The sequence below is a fragment of the Varroa jacobsoni genome, unplaced genomic scaffold (assembly GCF_002532875.2).
Source record: "Varroa jacobsoni isolate VJ856 unplaced genomic scaffold, vjacob_1.0 scaffold_75, whole genome shotgun sequence".
NCBI lineage: Eukaryota > Metazoa > Arthropoda > Arachnida > Mesostigmata > Varroidae > Varroa > Varroa jacobsoni.
This window is the reverse complement of record NW_019212977.1, coordinates 435,039-453,129: the sequence shown is the minus strand read 5'-3', so window position 1 is coordinate 453,129 and position 18,091 is coordinate 435,039. Positions and strand designations below refer to the sequence as shown.

The following is an 18,091-nucleotide window of genomic DNA, read 5'->3' as shown; positions in this document are numbered from 1 at the left end:
TGGTACTTAAACTATAGCGCTGTTGCTCTTAATCATAGTGGTCCATTGGCTTCAGGATACTAGCAAAAGAACGAACAGACAATTCGAGAAGCCGATTTGGGCCTTTACGATTTCTTTCAGAAGCCGCATTAATTTGTTAACCCAAAAAGACTACACAGACATGACCAAAAATAACGAAATATTATAAAGTCAAATATATATCTAATATAAGTGGTATCCAATATGTATTTTTGCCTGTCTACCTGTATAACTACGAGTTAGGTAACCTGGTTATTGTCGCCACATTTTTACCCCTCTAAAACTAATTTTCAACTAACAGAAAATAGTTCCTTCCTTATAGATCCTCCTTTATATTGTTTTATTAATTATATTTCATTATTCCGCTTTCGTTTACGTATGTACTGCATTTTGGATTTAATACACAGCCAACTTTTCAAACGAGGGTGATTGTGGTATATTATATTATATTTATCATTTTAAGAGAAAACTTGAGGTAATGCATATTCCTAGATGTATAGCACAGTCTTATGCGTATAGGTTTTCTATGACTAAACAAGGAAGCCGGACTCACCACATTCACTCCATGATGCATCTTTTTTGGTGTTCATGAGCACCCGACAGCATCGGCACCAAGCTTCTTCCTTATATCAAGTTATTGCCCTATATACTTGTATATATATATACAGTATTTACGTGACAGGCATACACGTTTTTCACTCGGGTCACTCGATGTAATGTACAAGCGGGGAATAATATACATAGTGACATTGGTAACATCGGTCATTTCTTTTGTTGCAGTTTCACAGAACAAAGACAAAAAAAGTGAACGAACATGCAAGCATGTGATAAAGCCAGCAACAATCTACACGTGATCATCTAATAAATCGCTTTACGATTCATTTCGATAATTTCAGTCAATTAGTCCAGGAAGGGCCTCTCTACTCTTCTCTCTCCGCGTCTGTACCAGATATAGTTATGGTCATTTTTGAAACCAAGCAGGTCTTCATTGCATTGACACTCAACATAATTACAGACACATTTTTGCCTTCCGTCGTTGGCCATGTGTATTCTATTAGCATCCACAGTTGCATCATCGTCATCAAAATGTCCCTACACTTTGTATCTTATTTTCTAAAAGCCTTTTCCATGACAGAGATGTTTATATCACAATGAAGGTTCATGTAACGGTGCGATATTCGTCGCCGGCTGAAAAAATCGATGCTTTGCATTATTTTTCCCCGGAACATGTACGAGCACTCGTGAATATTCGGCAGATGAATGGTTCGCATTCGCTTTAACCCGTCGCTTTCGACTTCGTGTTATCCTTGTATCCTGGATATCCCAATCCTCATCTGAAGTGCCAGCCTCCCAGCTGTCATCTTCCTCGACTGGGGGTTTAGCCACCACGTCGACATCAACGTAGTCATCCTCAATGTCCCCGAAAACAATCTCTTTCTTTCGTGTTTCGATTGTTAACGGCCGAATGTTGAATTTCGCCGTCGTGGTCGCCGTTAATTCGTTTGGCGACTCGCCGCAAGCTGCAGTCGAAAGGCTGCCTACAGCTGCAACCGTGGTAGCACCTACAATAGATATAGGCGTCCCAACAAGAATGGATGTAGAAGTAGAAACATCTACCAAACTTGCTGCAGCTTTCGTTGCTGTTGAAGCAGAGCGATCCGATGAGCCTTCAAAGGTCGTATTTTTACTTGAGGTTGTGTTCACAGGCGCAGATATTGACTCTGATGATGATAACAACGCAGCGTTTTCGGCCTGTGGACGGTGCCGATAGCTATACATACGAACAGGATGTCGGACGCCCCGATTGCGATCAAAGATTGGTCGCAGCACACAGTCCCATTTAAAACCCCGCTTCCGTTCTGGATCCACTTGACCACGCTCGTGGTCGTAGTACAGCTGTTCTTTAAATTGTGCCGCAAATAGCTTATGCAGCGGGAGATTTGTTCCATCCTCTTGACGCAGCTTCAATCTGCCCTCGCTGTCCTGAGCAATTTGTTCAGCAAGTTGATAGTCGCTGATTTTGTCCATGATGACGTAACACTGCCGCGTTCGAACCTCTTCTCTAGTTTTAACGACTTTTACACTACCATTAGACGCTAGATAGTGAACTGAATAGGGCCGCTCGGGATCTGATGCCTGAGTGTATGTAGGCGGGGCTACCTTACTTGATGAAACTGCCTTTATTGGCGGAACTCCTTTGTTTAACGGCAGCGCTTTAACTTTTGGTACTGGTCGGCTGAGAGGTGATGAAGGTCGTTTCAATGAGCGGCCGCGTTTTTTCTGGGTTCCTGAGCTAGGCGCGACTCCGTACGGCTCTAACGCAGCTGGCGCGCGGTTCTGCGAAACACATGCTGTTTGTTTCGTTGGTGACGTCGTGGCTACTGGCGCCTGCACGAGAGGTTTGGCCACAGACTGTGCAACGGATTTCACATTGTCCAGGCCAGCTGAGCTATCCGGCATGTCTAACCGTCCTGGAAACGAATCAGTAAACACCGAGTTTGTAGCATGTAGTGGGCCGAATACAATAAAAGAAAGCTAGCCGATATTTCTAGTCCGTTTTGAACCTTAAAAGTACATCATCAGGAGCCGACGTTATAGTGCGTGTATCAAACTAGAAATAATTGCATGGAATAGGTCCAAATGTGCAATAAATACCTAAGTAAATTATTCCTCAATTGCAAAGTAAAACTATCTGTAATATTGGGCCCTACAACGAGTTACCACTAATGATTACAAGAACTGTTTACGAAAGAAGGAAATTTAGCCATTCGTTTTATCAACTGCGTAATGATTAGATCTTTGGGGAAGACGTAACGTGATAAGAACAATTATCTTAATAGATAAACAAAGGTAATTGGGTACCCTCAAACAGCATGTCTTTTCTAAATAAATTTAGCCTGACCCTAGACGAAATTTGATGAGACCCAGATTCAAGTATTAAACATGTAAGCGTTATAGGTATATAGAAGCAATATAGATTTTCAAAAAAGAAAACATTTAGAAACGATAAGAAGCTCACAATGTGAAAGGATCCATTTAAATAAATACATCGGTATAACTTTGTGTAGAGTAACTGATGCTCTTACTTTCAAAGTAGCTGCAATACGTTCGTCCTTTTGTTTTCTCTGAAGCATTACTATTTAACTTCAAATTTCAAATTAGACCAAAACAAATGGTGTTCATCTTTGTAATAGCAACGATTTCATTAACTCTAAATTTTTGTAAATATTTTTGCTTGCCTTAAAAATGGCTGCAGATTTCTTTACCATTCCGTTAACATATTAAGAGATATATCATAGGGCGTTGGGTTGACACAGTCTACGCAAGAAAATTGAGGTTCTATTAACAAGTTCTTGATCTTGCTAAATTATCCAGATAGATACAGATTTAAATAGATGAAGCACACGAACCTGATTTAAAAAACTGCTGTTTCCTTAATTGTTCGGCCTTGAAGAGTCGATGGTCTGCTAACAACTCCTTATATACGATCTGCATATAGCACTGGTATAATTCGGGATCAAGTTTTACCTCACCATCGTCCTGGACGATGACCTATAATAAAAAAGAACACAAAGTTAAACCTATACACGCTGGCATACATAAGTCGAATGTTAGACACTTGTAAAGCAACACGACCAATTCTTCTCTAGATTCATCATAAAAATTGCATAATTTCACAGAGAGAATAGCAATCATTCGTTAGGAAAAATTCAACAAAACCTGCCCACTTCGCGAAGTTACATAGAATATTAATGAGCAATAAATGTATTCTTATCAGCACAATAGTAAATGTTATTTTCCAACCGACTTACCGTGTCCATGAAGTCCAATTCGTCCGCATCTCGAAATATTAATCGGCAGTTCTCCGGCGGAGCATAGAGAAGGCTATGCTGAACTCCCTAAAAGCGTTAATAAGAAAAAAAAATAGTCGCTATAGTTTTCCTTATGCTAGCTCAGACACGTTTGTTTTTAATCATAGCGTTATAAAACTGATTTTAGAAACGGTACATTAACAATAACCAACCGTTATCTTACTATGCTAACCTTCTCTACCATGTCTTCTATCATTTCTTTCGAAAATTCTTTATCGCCAACAGTCATATTGAAATCTGGCTGTAATAGTGAAAGGTCTTTAATGAACGGCACTCGCTCAACCACTCCATCAGATCCCATGAAAAACTCGTATTGGAGCATTTCACTGTCCTCAACCTCGGCGGTTTTCCGTTTCGATGGCGGTAATGACTCAGCGTTGTTGTCACTGAGGTCAGACTCCGTTGTCAACCCGGCACTATCCGCCTTCTTCACTGAATCATTCAACCTAATAGACGCTAATTGATTACTTTCTTTATCAACTTTCGCCTTGCTCTTTGTTGCAGCGATTCTTTGGGATCTTCGCTCAAAGCCGGGCTTTACAACTTCATCAACTCCAATAAACTCGCAGCTGTCGGTCGAGTCCGTCTCAGTTCCACTAGTTGAATCATCAAGATCGACAACTTGTAGTTTACCGGTTCGTTTTTTACCACGACGTTTTACGCTAGCCGTCACCAGCACGCCCGATGCTGATCCTGTCGCTGGTAACGATGATGATTCCTGCTTGCAATCCCTTAAGGGTGTGTCCGATTTTTGTGTCGATGACTTTGCTGGTGACGATGGCTCATCCTCGCTATCTGTATCAAGCGAGATAGGCTTCTCGCGGCTACTTTTAATAGATACCTTTTTCGGTATCGTTACTGGCATCTCCACCTCTTCAAGCGATCCGTTTGGCATCACCCGAACAATCTGGCCATTTGTTCGACGGATTAGCTGACCCGGCTGCGCGGCCTGAACGCGTCCATTAAAGCGAACCATGACTGGAGATGGGGCAGAAGGTCTCGGTGGGGGTGTGGGTTTTGCCGGATGAAGGGCAAACCGAGATGCTGTCACTGGCGTTACCACCGGGGTAGTTGGCGGTATAGCCGGGCGAAGTCTAATGGGGACTGGCAAAATCGATGCCTCCTGTACGTTCACTGATGGAAGTGAAACTATGGAGCTACGACTGCTCGAACCACTTCCCTGCATCTGAACGGGTGTTCGTACAATTACAGGTTTTGCAGGTGATCGAAGAATGGTTGGCTGAGGTTGTGGTGGCCTCGGAAGAATCGTTTCAATAACTTTTGGGACACTTACAGCTGTACGCACACCATGTGATATTGTCGTAACCGGACTGGATCGAACGGGTACCATGGATATCATTGGGATGTTGATTAATTGGGGCGCCGGATTTCGAATGAGAGCAGGTCGAGGAAAAATTTGTCGTGGCGCTGTGTACCGGGGAGCCGTCGATCTGACATTAAGAACTGAACTGGCTATCGTAATTGCCAAGGTGGTGGGTCCATTCGCTTGTTGTAGTACACCGGGAGCAGTAGCCGATGGACCGGCGGGGAATCCCCGATTGTGTAAAGCATCGATCTGATAGCTGGCAGCGCCTCTCAATTCCAATGTCTGCTGAGGCGTGAGTGGTTCGATGCCACGAAGAAATAGACTATTAACGTCGGTTCCATTCCAGTGCAGACGAACAATGCAGTCTTCTTTGACCAAGCAGTTCACCTGTCAACGGCGAAGAAAAACGATATCATTTGATATTAAACATCCTGATGATAGTGGATTACGTTATCGTATGAAACATCCGTCATGACCGTAAACATGTCCGTCTGCCTGCAGAGTATCAAGTAGTTCAGCGGATTGCTACTGGATATATTAATGTATTAATGTGCTTTCCCTCAAACAATGCAAAATAGGCTACTGAATAGTAACTTATTTTTACAGTTAGAATATTGTAATACCTTTTTTTTGACGAACGAACTAACAGCGACCCGCACGAGATTCGGATCCACGGCGCCTCGTGTGTCACACGTGACAACGATCTTTCGGTACGGCGAAGAATGAGCATTGCCGCGGCCATGTTTAGGAACGCTCGCTGACGCCACGGGAGTCCCAACAGGTATATCTGGAACTTCTGCAGGTGCAAGGGATTCCACGCATTCAATCTTCATCTATGAATGAAGAAAACCCATAGCAAAAACGCTGTCGGTCAGTTGTTCTGTGATTAAATCCTATGCATCAGGCAAAGAGATAAGTACATCCGCCTTTTTTTTTATCATTCAGCTATTAAACAGCTTGCAGCAGCTAACTTGTATTCCGATATTAATATCCAGTAATTCTAAAACATATACACATACCTTACACGTAAAAGGCATATTAGTTTATTTGTACTTTTATTATTAATAATATTTATTTTACTAGACGAACCATCGGTGCAGATCAACAACATCCGTCGCAATTTTTTTCAGTCCCACGAATTCATAGACTCTCGCCTTGTAGACATATATCGTGCTAAAAACCTATATTAATGGTTTTTACATTTTTTTTTTATTATAATAGAGACAAAATTCTATATAATACATGGGATATTTGTCTTATTCAAGTTCAACAGAGCCATAAACCTGATATTAGTTATGTACGATAAATACGAGAAGTCTGAACAGTGCGATAAGAAAAAAGGAACTCTCAAGCTATGGTAGTAACTTTCACATAATCTGTTTCCATGAGATTTGCAAAAAAGGACATTCAATGAAAGCTTACCGTTTCTTCACTTTTGAACGAAGGACAGAGCTGGTAGAACAGCTTCATATGTAAAAGATAATACACATAAAATAAACTTACAAATAGAAAAATGAAAAAATCACGAATTGTTAAGAGCATCAGTCAAACTAAATTCTGATAGGCTACGAAAAATAAATTTTATTTATAGGTCTCCGAGCCAGGAAAGTCCTAAATGTTCTAATCTTTTCACCAAAAGGTTGATGAATATGTGTGGAGCCCTAGATTGCTGCTTTTGATAAGTTGTTTATGGTACATATTCAAATGAATATACTAGAAACAATAGAAACATCAGTGAATATGACAATACAATGGTGGCCCGAATACAAAAGGTTTGAACAGAACCACTAGAAAATGGTACGCTAATTGATAACATTTTTCACAAATTAAATTTTATTAAAAATCTGAAAGTTATGGTAAAAGATTTACATATGGTAAAAGAAACACCAGGCCATGAGGTGGTTATCACACTCTTAGAAGCTCAGAGATACCTGAAAGTTAAAAGCTGAAATTGAAGCCAAAGAAAAAATCGACTAGAGATGATCGCAATGGATCGAAAGTGGCAATATGAACGAAGTGACTATTATTTCAACCAATATAATTCAAAGGATTCTACACATAGCATATATTTACAAAGTAAATCTACCTGATAAGAACTAAAATGCTTAGGTATACACTTTAATTACGTACGCACCGCTTATCAATGCTGCATCCACTGTAGGAATATATTGCAATAGTTAATGAGATCATCAAGAAAAAAAAAATATCGCCTTCTAGCATGTGGGGACGATTTAAAAAAGCAATTTTAGGTATTCCATAATGAGCAAAAAATGTAAATGAAAATTAATAACATTCAAATTGGAAGTTCTTAACTATTAATGAAATGAAAATTCGACTCAACTGTTTTGTTAATGCCTTCGAAAATATTGTACAACGTTTTAGCACAGATAACACCTATATAAACTCTGAATCGAATTTAACCCCAAGACATTTAGAAGAAACGTATAATTACCTCTATTCATGAAGGTGGAGATCTAATTTTTGCCAGCTTTTGGCCAAATAGGACGCCACCTATATTTAGCAAACTACTGGAGAAAACTTAAAATTTTCTGCTAACTTCATTTCTAGAGAAAAACAAGACGACTAACATAAAGCAATATGGATTCAAATGAAAACACGCAATCATAGCGGTCAAGTATTTATTTGGTCAAGCAACAAGAAACAAAAGAAAAACAGCTCTGACTCTGTAGATATAAGGATCGCATTCGACTGTGTTACCAGAAGGCAACTGATCAACAAACTACTGCTTTTCGGCCAATATTATAATTCAGTCGTAACTATTACAGGCAAAGAACAAATTGCAAAAGATTCTAGCGAGATCAGTTCCTGTCAAAATGATGAATACGAAATCCCGCAGGATTCGCCTGAAAACTTATTTTCCTCAATATATAAATAACCTTCACGAGTTTTGGACAGGTATTGGAATTGTGCGATTTGCTGATGATACATGCATCTCAGTTATTACAAGAGATGAACTAAAAGATAAGATCATTAAACAATTAACTATTGGCTGAATTTAAACAACCTCTACCTTAGCTTAGGCAGCACTAAAATATTAAAGGTTTAAATTAAGCAGAGTACCCAGATTAATTTAGGTAGTGTGCACACTCCCTAAATACTGAAAGGTAATGCAGGTAAAAAAAAAACACTAAAAATAACTATTTACAGTCATATAACTCAATTGCATCATCTACTTTACTATCGATTCATGACTATAATTATTTGTATACCGAAAATGCTAAAACCTATAGGTAGTTGGGAATTGCATAGCAAGCTTTTCTGAAATACATATTTGAAATAAAAAGATAAATTAAGGGTTGTCTGTGCGTGTTCTTCAAGCTGCAATAATAATAAAGCGCTAACACAACCTGCTAGTCTGCTCTCCATTTTTATTGTGTTTACAGTTAGAAAACTATTATTCGTACAAATAAAAGGAAAATACAAACGGACAAAAGCTATATAAACATTTTTAAATCTGCTGTATTGAAACTGAGAAGTCTGCTCTGTGCCTTATTGTAGGTAAATTGGGAGGCTTGTAAATATCAAATAAGTTAACTCAAAACTTCTTATTCAAGTAAACAATCCTCAAACAGCGTTAAAACTCATTTATCGATAATATTTGCTTAGAATCATGGTTAAGAATTCAATGACATGTCTAGCTAGCCAATACTTAATTAAGATAATGACAAAAATTATGCTTCTACGACAAACTCGATCATATCACATATCCCTACAAGATCATCAAGAAAATCATATATTAGGTAGATAATTGAACAAAAAATGTATATATATATATATATATATATATATTTCGAAGTGTTAAATACGTGTCGTCGACCAGTGTTGATTCTCGTTAAATACGAATCGTGTTAACGATCAACAATCTCTTGAACTGTTAGTATCAAATACGATTATGTCATGTAACATTACTGAATTTACATATTTTTAAGAAATGTATTGTTATTTATTCTTATGTCTAGCCTTCAACGTCATTATCAAATGAAAAAATAATAAACGCTGAGCTATCTTTAGTATCGCAACCTAAAAATTCAGCGTTATAATATAGCATATTAATTTAATTGGTTCGAATGGACCGCAACTATTATGAGCGTTGTACAGTAGTTACAGCAACGTCTGCACTAGTTCAGGATTTTTGTATTTATTTTGTTTGTCCACATGTTATTTCCTAGTCGTATTCTAAATGTTTATTGGGCAGTAACATTCGAATTGCCGCAGTTCACTCTAAAAAAAATTCTGTTACTCCGCACTGTAATTTCCATTCATAGTGCGGCATTTACTATCGAAGTAATTAAAATTTTATCTACTGACTAAGTATTTCGAGTATTAGTGTATGAGTCAGTAATATATCTACAAGAGATAAATACAGGCACATCAACGGTGCTGTATAACATGATTGCGCGATTGACAAAGAATTTGGGTAGCGTAAACAAACGGCTGACCACTCAGCCAATTCGAATACGACCGCGGTTGCCCTATAAAGCGCCCTATCTGCTTATAATATTGCGTACCTTATCCAACTCAAGTGATAACGGAAAGCAAACACGCACTTAAATTAGCATTTTCACAGTCTTCACTTGGATTTTCACACTTCCCTTGAGCTCTTTTGTTAAGTCTACCTATCAGACAGTATATGGACAATCAGCAGCAAAACCAACAAACATTGAGACACACACACGCGGAGGCTAGCTGATCGGCCGAAAGTATCGGAAGTCTGGCAACCCTATGTCACCGGGCAGCCTTTTTTCACTCTCTCCCAATCTGGGTCTATCGAATAGGTTGTCATTGGGGTTTCACATGTCGTCCGCTCATCAGGTAGCCCATATAGGGTTAAAATATAATTGGGTTAGTCTCCGGGGAAAATGGGACAATTTGCAAAAATGTGCGAAAATATGATTTTACGAGGTTACAAGATAGTGCTCGTATTTGATTCTCTCGTTTAGTAGGTCATAATGAAGGAGTTCTTAAGCTTTCTTGGCATTTACACGAACATGGGGCAATTACATCCTAGCACCTGGGGGCAAATAAAACCTATACATGGGTGAAATTAAGGTCTCTTTTTACAGTACCCATAGATGCAAGGTTGGTTAAGCCATAATAAGCAGTTCTAATCCCTATAATAGGTGTTTACGAATGAACGCATCGTCAGATCAATCACGATAATTCTCTTGGAAAGTAAATTCTATCCAAATACAAAAGTGGGGTATACTGACCCTCCAACAGCCATAATTGCTATAAAAATCATTTCTCATATCTCATTTGTTGTAACGAATGGATGCATTTTCCGTCGAAATTTACATTGTATTTCGAATTGTTTAGTAGCCAATATTTTTATCCTCTCCTGTAGGACGGCTGACATCGTTTCCCTCTAATAAGGCTTCAGTAACTAAGTCCCAAATACAAAGCATCAGTCCCTGGTCTATTAAAACCCGCTGCATCGTACCAGAACCTTGAGTCCTGTCGAGATATATGGAAAATATACTTAGAGTTTCCATGCGTCAAAATTCTTCACTTGTTTTTTTTTCTCTCAGCGATGGCAACAATGGTCTTTTTACCTAGATATGCCTAAGCTTGCCCCATCTTGCTTCCCTGAGGCATAGCCATCTCGGATAGTACTTTAGAGTAACACTCCGACAGTTAACTATTCAATACATTATCAACTACCACAAAAGAAGAAATAGGAGTAGTAACCTTTTCAGGTTCATAGACCTTTAATGCTAATTAAATAGCGTGTTTTCCACTATCAGTACTAAGGGCTATGATTGACTTCGAATTTTTTCCTACAAGATCGGCTTTGTCTTTTGATAAACCTGCTCAAACAGTTTATTTAGACATGATGATTAGCAAATCCACATTTGTGTATTAGAAGACACAAATCGAAGTAAAGGAGGAAAGTGAACTGGTTCTTGCAATACTTTTTTTTTTTCTCCCTTCATCTTTTTCTCTTTCGCTCGGCTACTCGTTTTTGTCTCAGCTACAAAAAGCGGCCAACCCTCCTGTGAGTCATCTGAGGAATTCATTCATCCGCGCAGTGCCAGATGACGGGGCGCAATGCGCCTGGCAACCCTGTGTGCCCGCCGTTAGGTCGACGGTCCCAATTGGGATTGCGCACCCTCCTCACCTCGTCATTGGCAACCAGAGGGCGCCCCATTTGCTTAGCAAGACATTTTTAAATATCCCCTATAAAACATAACCGTATCTTTAACATCTCTTTTGTATAATAATATATCGTTATTCAATATCCATTGATGACAAAATGTGGATGAGGCTTTTAGAGGCTTTTGGCGTTTGCAAGTAATGCTTACAACAATACGAATATTAGTAGTTATATATATATATATATATAACTACTAATATTGTGCATGGCGACTTTTTCTGGGTGAAGGTGATACTCAACTAGAGAGTTGGCCAAACTTGAAATTTGGCGCGTTTAGCAAGGATCGATGACTACTAGTGGACGTGTATACTCTACGCAGTTTTCAGCTTAACATGTTACATATAAAAATAGCCATTTGTAATACGGTAGATGATAAGATATGTGTATATAGGTGTATATAAGTACTGTGGTCAGAAACGTACGGCCTTAGCGCAAATGAAAACTTTTTTTGTTTGAAATTTGGCGGCATCTTAAACTTTTATATAATGCAGGCGAGACACATGTTAAGTAAGTTGTGTCTGGGAAATGTTCCAACATGCCGCGAGAGGGCGCCCCATAGGCATGTGTAGACAAATGCTCAAGTCTATTTTTCTAGTGTAGCAAATCGATTATAATCAACCAAGAATAGCGTGTTTACATATTATATATGCTGCATATTAGCGAATATGTTGGCATATGTTAATTTACTTCAATTGCTACCATCTAATAGCAGTATTTGTATACATCTTTGTTGAATCTTATCTCCATTGCGATGCCTCTCTATATATCCTTTTTATATATTAATCCTACCTTCACATCGTCGATTTTTTCAGTCATGTCTAAACATGTTTTGATTTTCCTCTTTACCCTCAGCTAATCTATAAACCTCTAATCATAAATATCGCTAAGCAGTGCTCCTAATTAGCTTCAAGAACGTCCCGGCTCATCCAAATTCCACTACCAAATTTTAACATTTCGATGGGAGAGTATGATAATTGTCAAAACGAAGCTAGAATATCGCAAAGTCAACGGAGCTAAAGCGAACCACTGACGCACACACGCAAAGTCACAATGGCCTAGCGATGGCACCCTCATAGGCTGGTGTGCATTACTTACGGACGCTTGGCTAATTTCGTTAGTTGAGGCAACCAGAACGGCTTGCTGAAGATGCTGTCACTCTCGTGATGATGTTGTTTTCATCGAGCTCCGTGGGAGGGCGCTACCGATCACCAATATGCCTTAATGAAACGCATTAAGCTTTTTATGCTGCTAGGATGATATTTCGAGCTAAAATGACCGAACATGTCTGATTGTGCCGTGATGAACAAGGCATACTTGATGGAATATTTTTGATGATATTGCCGCATCTTTTAATAATAATTTTATAGTAATTTATGGCTTAGTCTCCTCCAAGGCCGAAGGAGGAAAAATGTACGAGTTGCTTCATTCATTGAGACGCACAAGAGGGCGCATCGCTTTGCTGTCTTTGTTTCGTTACCGAGTAATTTATGTTATGTAATGAGGTAAAGGCTGCCGAATGAATGCCGACTACAAGTAAAATATAATAAGAGCACAAAGGAAGCTAAATCACCAAATTTCTTTACTTGCAAGTCAAAGTATTGGCTTACAAAATGCAGAACTACCCAGTATGATAGGCGAACTATCTTTCCTTTCGAAAGGTTTTGACCTCTGTTCTTTGTGAAACGCAAAATAAATATTTGCTACTTACACACAGTTTAAATAGCCTAACATGTTTGATACTTAGGTCTCTTTATAATATTTCGTTGTTTTTTAGTCACCAGAGACGTATCACTTCTTCATACAAGGAGGCCTGTTTTTAATCAAGATTTTTAGAACACATAAGTGTTAATCAATATTTTCTAGATAGAAATACCTATGTGTGTTTGCTAATCGGATATATTAGCTTAAAAGATAAAGCACATTTAAGAAAAAAGTATTCTGTTTCGCATTTTTATGTTTAGGTGGTTATTTCTTAGGGCACCGTCAGGTGCCATGCCGGCATTAAATCTTATGTAATGCCGCTATTAACGCACAGAAGACTTCAAACTTACATAACACATACTAATAATGGTAAACAAAACGCGCTGTATATTTTATTACTTGAATATTTGTTTAAGGAACTGACATTACGTTTTGCCTCTTTCCATTTGATTACCATTACGGCATCGGCTATGTAGTCCAAGGAGGAGAGGCCGAGGCGAGGCTTGCGAGCTTCCCTTTGTTGACGACCTATAACGATATATGGTTTGTAGGAAATTAAAGAAATAGTTTTTGCGCTTTGCAACTTGCACAAGGATGTTAGCAGGTAAAGTAACTTCCTAATCTCATCGATCTTCCTATAAAAGCTAAAGAAATCCTGTTTCTCTTACGGCAAACGTTGTGGTTCGAAGCCGGGCATAGACAGACTTTCGTTTTTTTGCGATGGCTGCTACCACCAGCTAGACTGATGGAGCGGCTGTGTCTAACGTCGATACCGGACCTAAAACTCGGAACATAAAGGTAAAGTGACCTGCTACACTAAGCAACACTGTATACAGTCGCACCTACAGCGAAATGAGGGTTAACAGTTTCATCAAATACTCTCTAGGAAAACGCCAACAATACTAAAACAAGAGCATCATCATCTGATCACTGAGACAATTTTTGTTGTCCTTACCTGTAGAATGGTAACTCTGTTTTATGGTGAAGTGGTATGCATCAAAAGCCAACAAAAAGAAATTAAGTATATCAATTTCATATAAAGGGTTATGAATTAAATTTTATTTAACCTTTTTTTTTAATACTAGAGATTCTAGTGGACCCAAACCGCATTTTTAGGTTGAGTTTCATATACTTCGTTTTGGAGTAGCATGTTAAGACGTGTGAAGTGAACTGGGGCTTTTTTGAGCGGGAACATCCAAACTTATATGTGTTTTATGTCGCTTTAGCCAACTTTCGGAGTTTTATTTTGTGGATTTTCCGAGACATCTTATGAAATTGCCCAGCGAATGAAAAAAAAAAAAAGAAAAAATATATATATAACTTCAAATCAAAATTCGGAAGTGAACGTGACGTATGTTTCATTAACTCTAAGAGTACTTATACTGCAGATACTCTTGGTTACTTAGTCAAATTGTCAGAGGCATTAAGGTGTTAAGGAAATATACACTATTCATTGTTGACGAAAACTGAACTTGAGTATTTCTGCATTGATAGTTATTGTTTCCACTCAGGATTCGATCAATGGGCGATCAGGATACACCCTGCTTGTTGTGTGGCTGATGCCCCCATACACAATGCACCGTTCTTTAGAAGGGTGTCTCCTGATCTTGGTACAGCGACAGGAATTCATGTAAGTGAACAGTATGTGCAGGCCAGTTGCATAAAACAACCAATTATATAAACTTACTGGAATATAAAGGCAAATCTGTAAAAGGAACGCTCTTCGGTACAGTTTACAGGATGTTGTGATATATTAACTCAACTTTGACACTTTCATATTTTAAAATATGCAAAATGTATTTGTCTTCTTTATTCTCTAACTACTTATTTGTATTCTAACTACTTATTCGGCAAACAGAAAGGGTAAATAATGTCGAACCATTTAGCTTGAAGGGCGTCAAACATTGGTGAATATCTTAAGTGGCCTGCGGGAAGATAACCAAAGACGAATTCTTCTAGTCATTTTCTACTACCTCTTTTGTCACTGTATGGTATTTAGGGAGAAAACAATATCATTTTTAAATCGAGCAGATTTTCCTGTGTGTGGATTCTTTTAAACAAAATTTACATATCACATGTAGAACGAATGTATGTTAACCAATAGGACGTAGTAGAATAAAATACATCTGAAAATTTAGCCTCTAGGGAAGCTAGGTGTCTCCGGAACGTTATTATTAGTTCCTTACTAGGTGTTTATGTAAATGCAGAATTTTCAGTATCGATATAGTTCAGTACTCTTCTTGATTTACAACTATACACTGTGTGTACGCAAAATTTAGCGATAATCTGTGTTCCACGTGTAGCTTTTCACTCTATTTCTGGTTACAGCTGATTTGAATGTATGGCGGAAATGACAGGACATCACTAAGTTCGCTTATATATATATATATATATATATAAATTTATGAAAATTCTATCTGACAGAGGGCGTTTTTCATCGTTTTTATCATAACTGATGAGCTTTCCTCCAACAAATTACGTTTTATCTCATAATATGCCATTACACATATCGAAGAGTTCTGTAAATTGTGAATTTTTGTATAATAACACGTCTGCGAATGAGCCCGGTTATCGCATAGTTTACCATCCGGACCGATGCTTTCATTACCCTGACATTATCATCACAGTATGATATCTTGTAATACATGTAAAAAAAAAGTCCTTATGCGCTAAACTCGACAGTAAAGTGGCTACAGAGCGTTATTGTTTATTTAGTTGATCTCGTTTGTCAATATATTGTTCAAAATGGTCATGTAATCCTAGTTACTTATTTATTGTTTCTGTAAGTAGCTGGACGTCGTTATTTATACTGCGCTAAGTGCTCTGCAAGTACGGGGACATACTTAGGATTTAAATGGCGGCGGATAGTTAGGTTTCTCGTAGGCAGAGAGTGGCTCTCTTTTAATTATAACGCATTTCATGAACGATTACACGAGACAAGCCATTTACGCAGATGAAAGTTGCTGCACTTGTCTCAACTGACACGGTCAAATTAACACAGCAAATTTAGGAACGCTCTTTTTTGTGTCCTATGTCCGTTATTTAGGTATTACTTCGATGTTTGAACCTAGACCACCTCGTGTCCTTAGGTAAGTTCACTAAGCAAACAGCTTGATCGCTGCACTAGCACGAGGACACAAAATACAAAACGGACACAACAGCTCATTGCAACATGCGTATTAGCAAGGAAAATTTTAATTGTCAGGGTAGGCAGTTATGGTGATAAAGTGACCTAATAATGTCTCCGCCAGTTAAAATAATATAAAAAAGGGAAGACACAGGCTAATATTCCGCAATGTATGGAGTTGGATAAGCTAGTAATGAGATTTCGGAGGTTAATTAGAGATAAATGATTTATGGAATTTTTTTTTAATTAAGTAGAAAGAGTTCCATGAACGAGCAATAGGACGGACGCGATCTCAATTTCAAGTACGTGACTCGGGTTCTGTAGGTTGTTTTCGTTAACCGTTATTACCAGTGTGCACTCGAATACGCAGATTATAAAGAAAAAATAAAGAAATACACCTTTTGCTTTGTATTTCCATCGCTGAGCAAATTCGAAAATTGAGTAGTAATAAATAATTGAGCAGTGATAGTTAGCCAGTACAAAGAACCTACAGATTTCAGTCGCTATAGGTAAGTTAAAATTTGCGAGTGCATTTCTTTAACAAACCATAATGATGTCATGTTTTTTTTTTTTTTTTTTATAGTGAAGACTAGGTTTTTTTTGGTTTGAGTAATGTTGTTTACGTACGATCTAGCCCTATAGAGCAGAGCCTATATCGTGTGAACAGACGAGTGAGAAGCTCAGCCCTGAAGGAGGACGGACCTTACTATGATTGTCAACCCCCCTTCTTATACGTCACTCCGACAATCCTTGCATAGAGCCTAAACTATTATTGATATCGATAAAACTGTAACAAAACCAGCCAACTTACTATAACTGAAGTAATAGTCAACTGAGTTGCGTATTTCCTTTCGATGAATTACATAAGGCATCGTCATTATCCGGTTATTTAACGTTTACTTATATCTATTGATGTTCGAAAAAAGCCGGGTCACTGTCACGAATTTCCATACACGACGATTTTATTGATGACGACAAAGTATTTAACGTTGTATATAATTTATGCCCGGTTACGGCGGTCCTGTGCGATTACGGCGGTCTTGGCAGTTCGCTTTGGAATTTTGTCCTTATCTTTCCCTTCGTACAACTGCTTTTCACAGCTCGATGCCGTCTATTGCAGCTATTTAAGATGCGAAGCGTATCAGACCAAAGTAATTTCGATGTGGCCTTTTGCATTTCAGGCGAAGCCGAGCGCAAACATATGAAAATACTTGTCTTTCTTTCATCGAATTGCATGTGCACAACGTAATGCGTTACTTGCGTACGGAGCTTAAAGTGACGGGGACTACATTTTATGAAAATTAGAGCAGTGTTAGCTACAGCCTTTGTCTCGCATGTGTATAAGTCCTGCTTGCAAAAAATCTCCAGAGCCACTAATTATGCATTTGTCCGCGCCGATCAACTATCTCGAACGGTTACTACTCGTGTTAGTAGTACATGTTCTAATGAATACACCTGCTCAGGGCAAACTGGTCCTATCAGGATATGGCGAGGCTAGCAGTCGATCGATGCTAGCGTCCTCGGTTGCCTGGGTAGCTTCAGCCCCTTTTCCTCAACCAGCAGTGCTAAGTGCTTTGGGACATTTGCCAGGTCAAAGCCCTTCGATTATGGAGACAATTCGACCAGCTCTTGAGCGGGAAAACCTATTTAGTACAGGCGGAAAATGGCCGATTGTTGTTCCAGTGCCAGTCAGGAACGTTGCAGGATGGTAATGCAGACCACTGCGATCGACTGTACCTTCACTAGTTGGTTTAGGGACCATACGACTGACAGCGTGTGTTTGTATGGTATGGTGTTCGTACGCAACGTCGCGCTTCGTATAAACATCGTACAATGAACTTCGATTTAACGGACGTATTGTAGATTTCTAG

At 38.7% G+C, this 18,091-nt stretch overlaps 1 protein-coding gene across 2 annotated transcripts; it reads right to left on the bottom strand.

Moving 5' to 3' along the window:
* Positions 1-334: 334 nt before the first annotated feature.
* On the bottom strand, positions 335-9,934 carry LOC111263086 (uncharacterized). Of its 2 annotated transcripts, XM_022837879.2 has the most exons (7): positions 9,747-9,934; positions 6,640-6,681; positions 5,841-6,050; positions 4,063-5,604; positions 3,831-3,917; positions 3,429-3,570; positions 335-2,489 (listed from the first exon to the last, which is right to left on the bottom strand). In XM_022837879.2, the coding sequence occupies exons 3-7, from the start codon at positions 6,048-6,050 to the stop codon at positions 1,165-1,167; spliced, it is 3,306 nt and encodes a 1,101-aa protein (XP_022693614.1). In that variant the 5' UTR covers positions 6,640-6,681; positions 9,747-9,934; the 3' UTR covers positions 335-1,164. The 2 variants fall into 2 exon arrangements, with proteins under 2 accessions (XP_022693614.1, XP_086825682.1); XM_086969556.1 differs by lacking the exon at positions 6,640-6,681.
* Positions 9,935-18,091: the final 8,157 nt, after the last annotated feature.

Excerpts from the sequence above, each read along its gene's own strand:
- LOC111263086 (XM_022837879.2), bottom strand. The coding sequence starts at position 6,050 with ATGAAGATTGAATGCGTGGAATCCCTTGCACCTGCAGAAGTTCCAGAT. Across the intron at positions 5,605-5,840 it reads GTTCGTTCGTCAAAAAAAAG|GTGAACTGCTTGGTCAAAGA; the intron begins GTATTACAATAT and ends CGCCGTTGACAG. Across the intron at positions 2,490-3,428 it reads ACAGCAGTTTTTTAAATCAG|GACGGTTAGACATGCCGGAT; the intron begins GTTCGTGTGCTT and ends ATTCGTTTCCAG.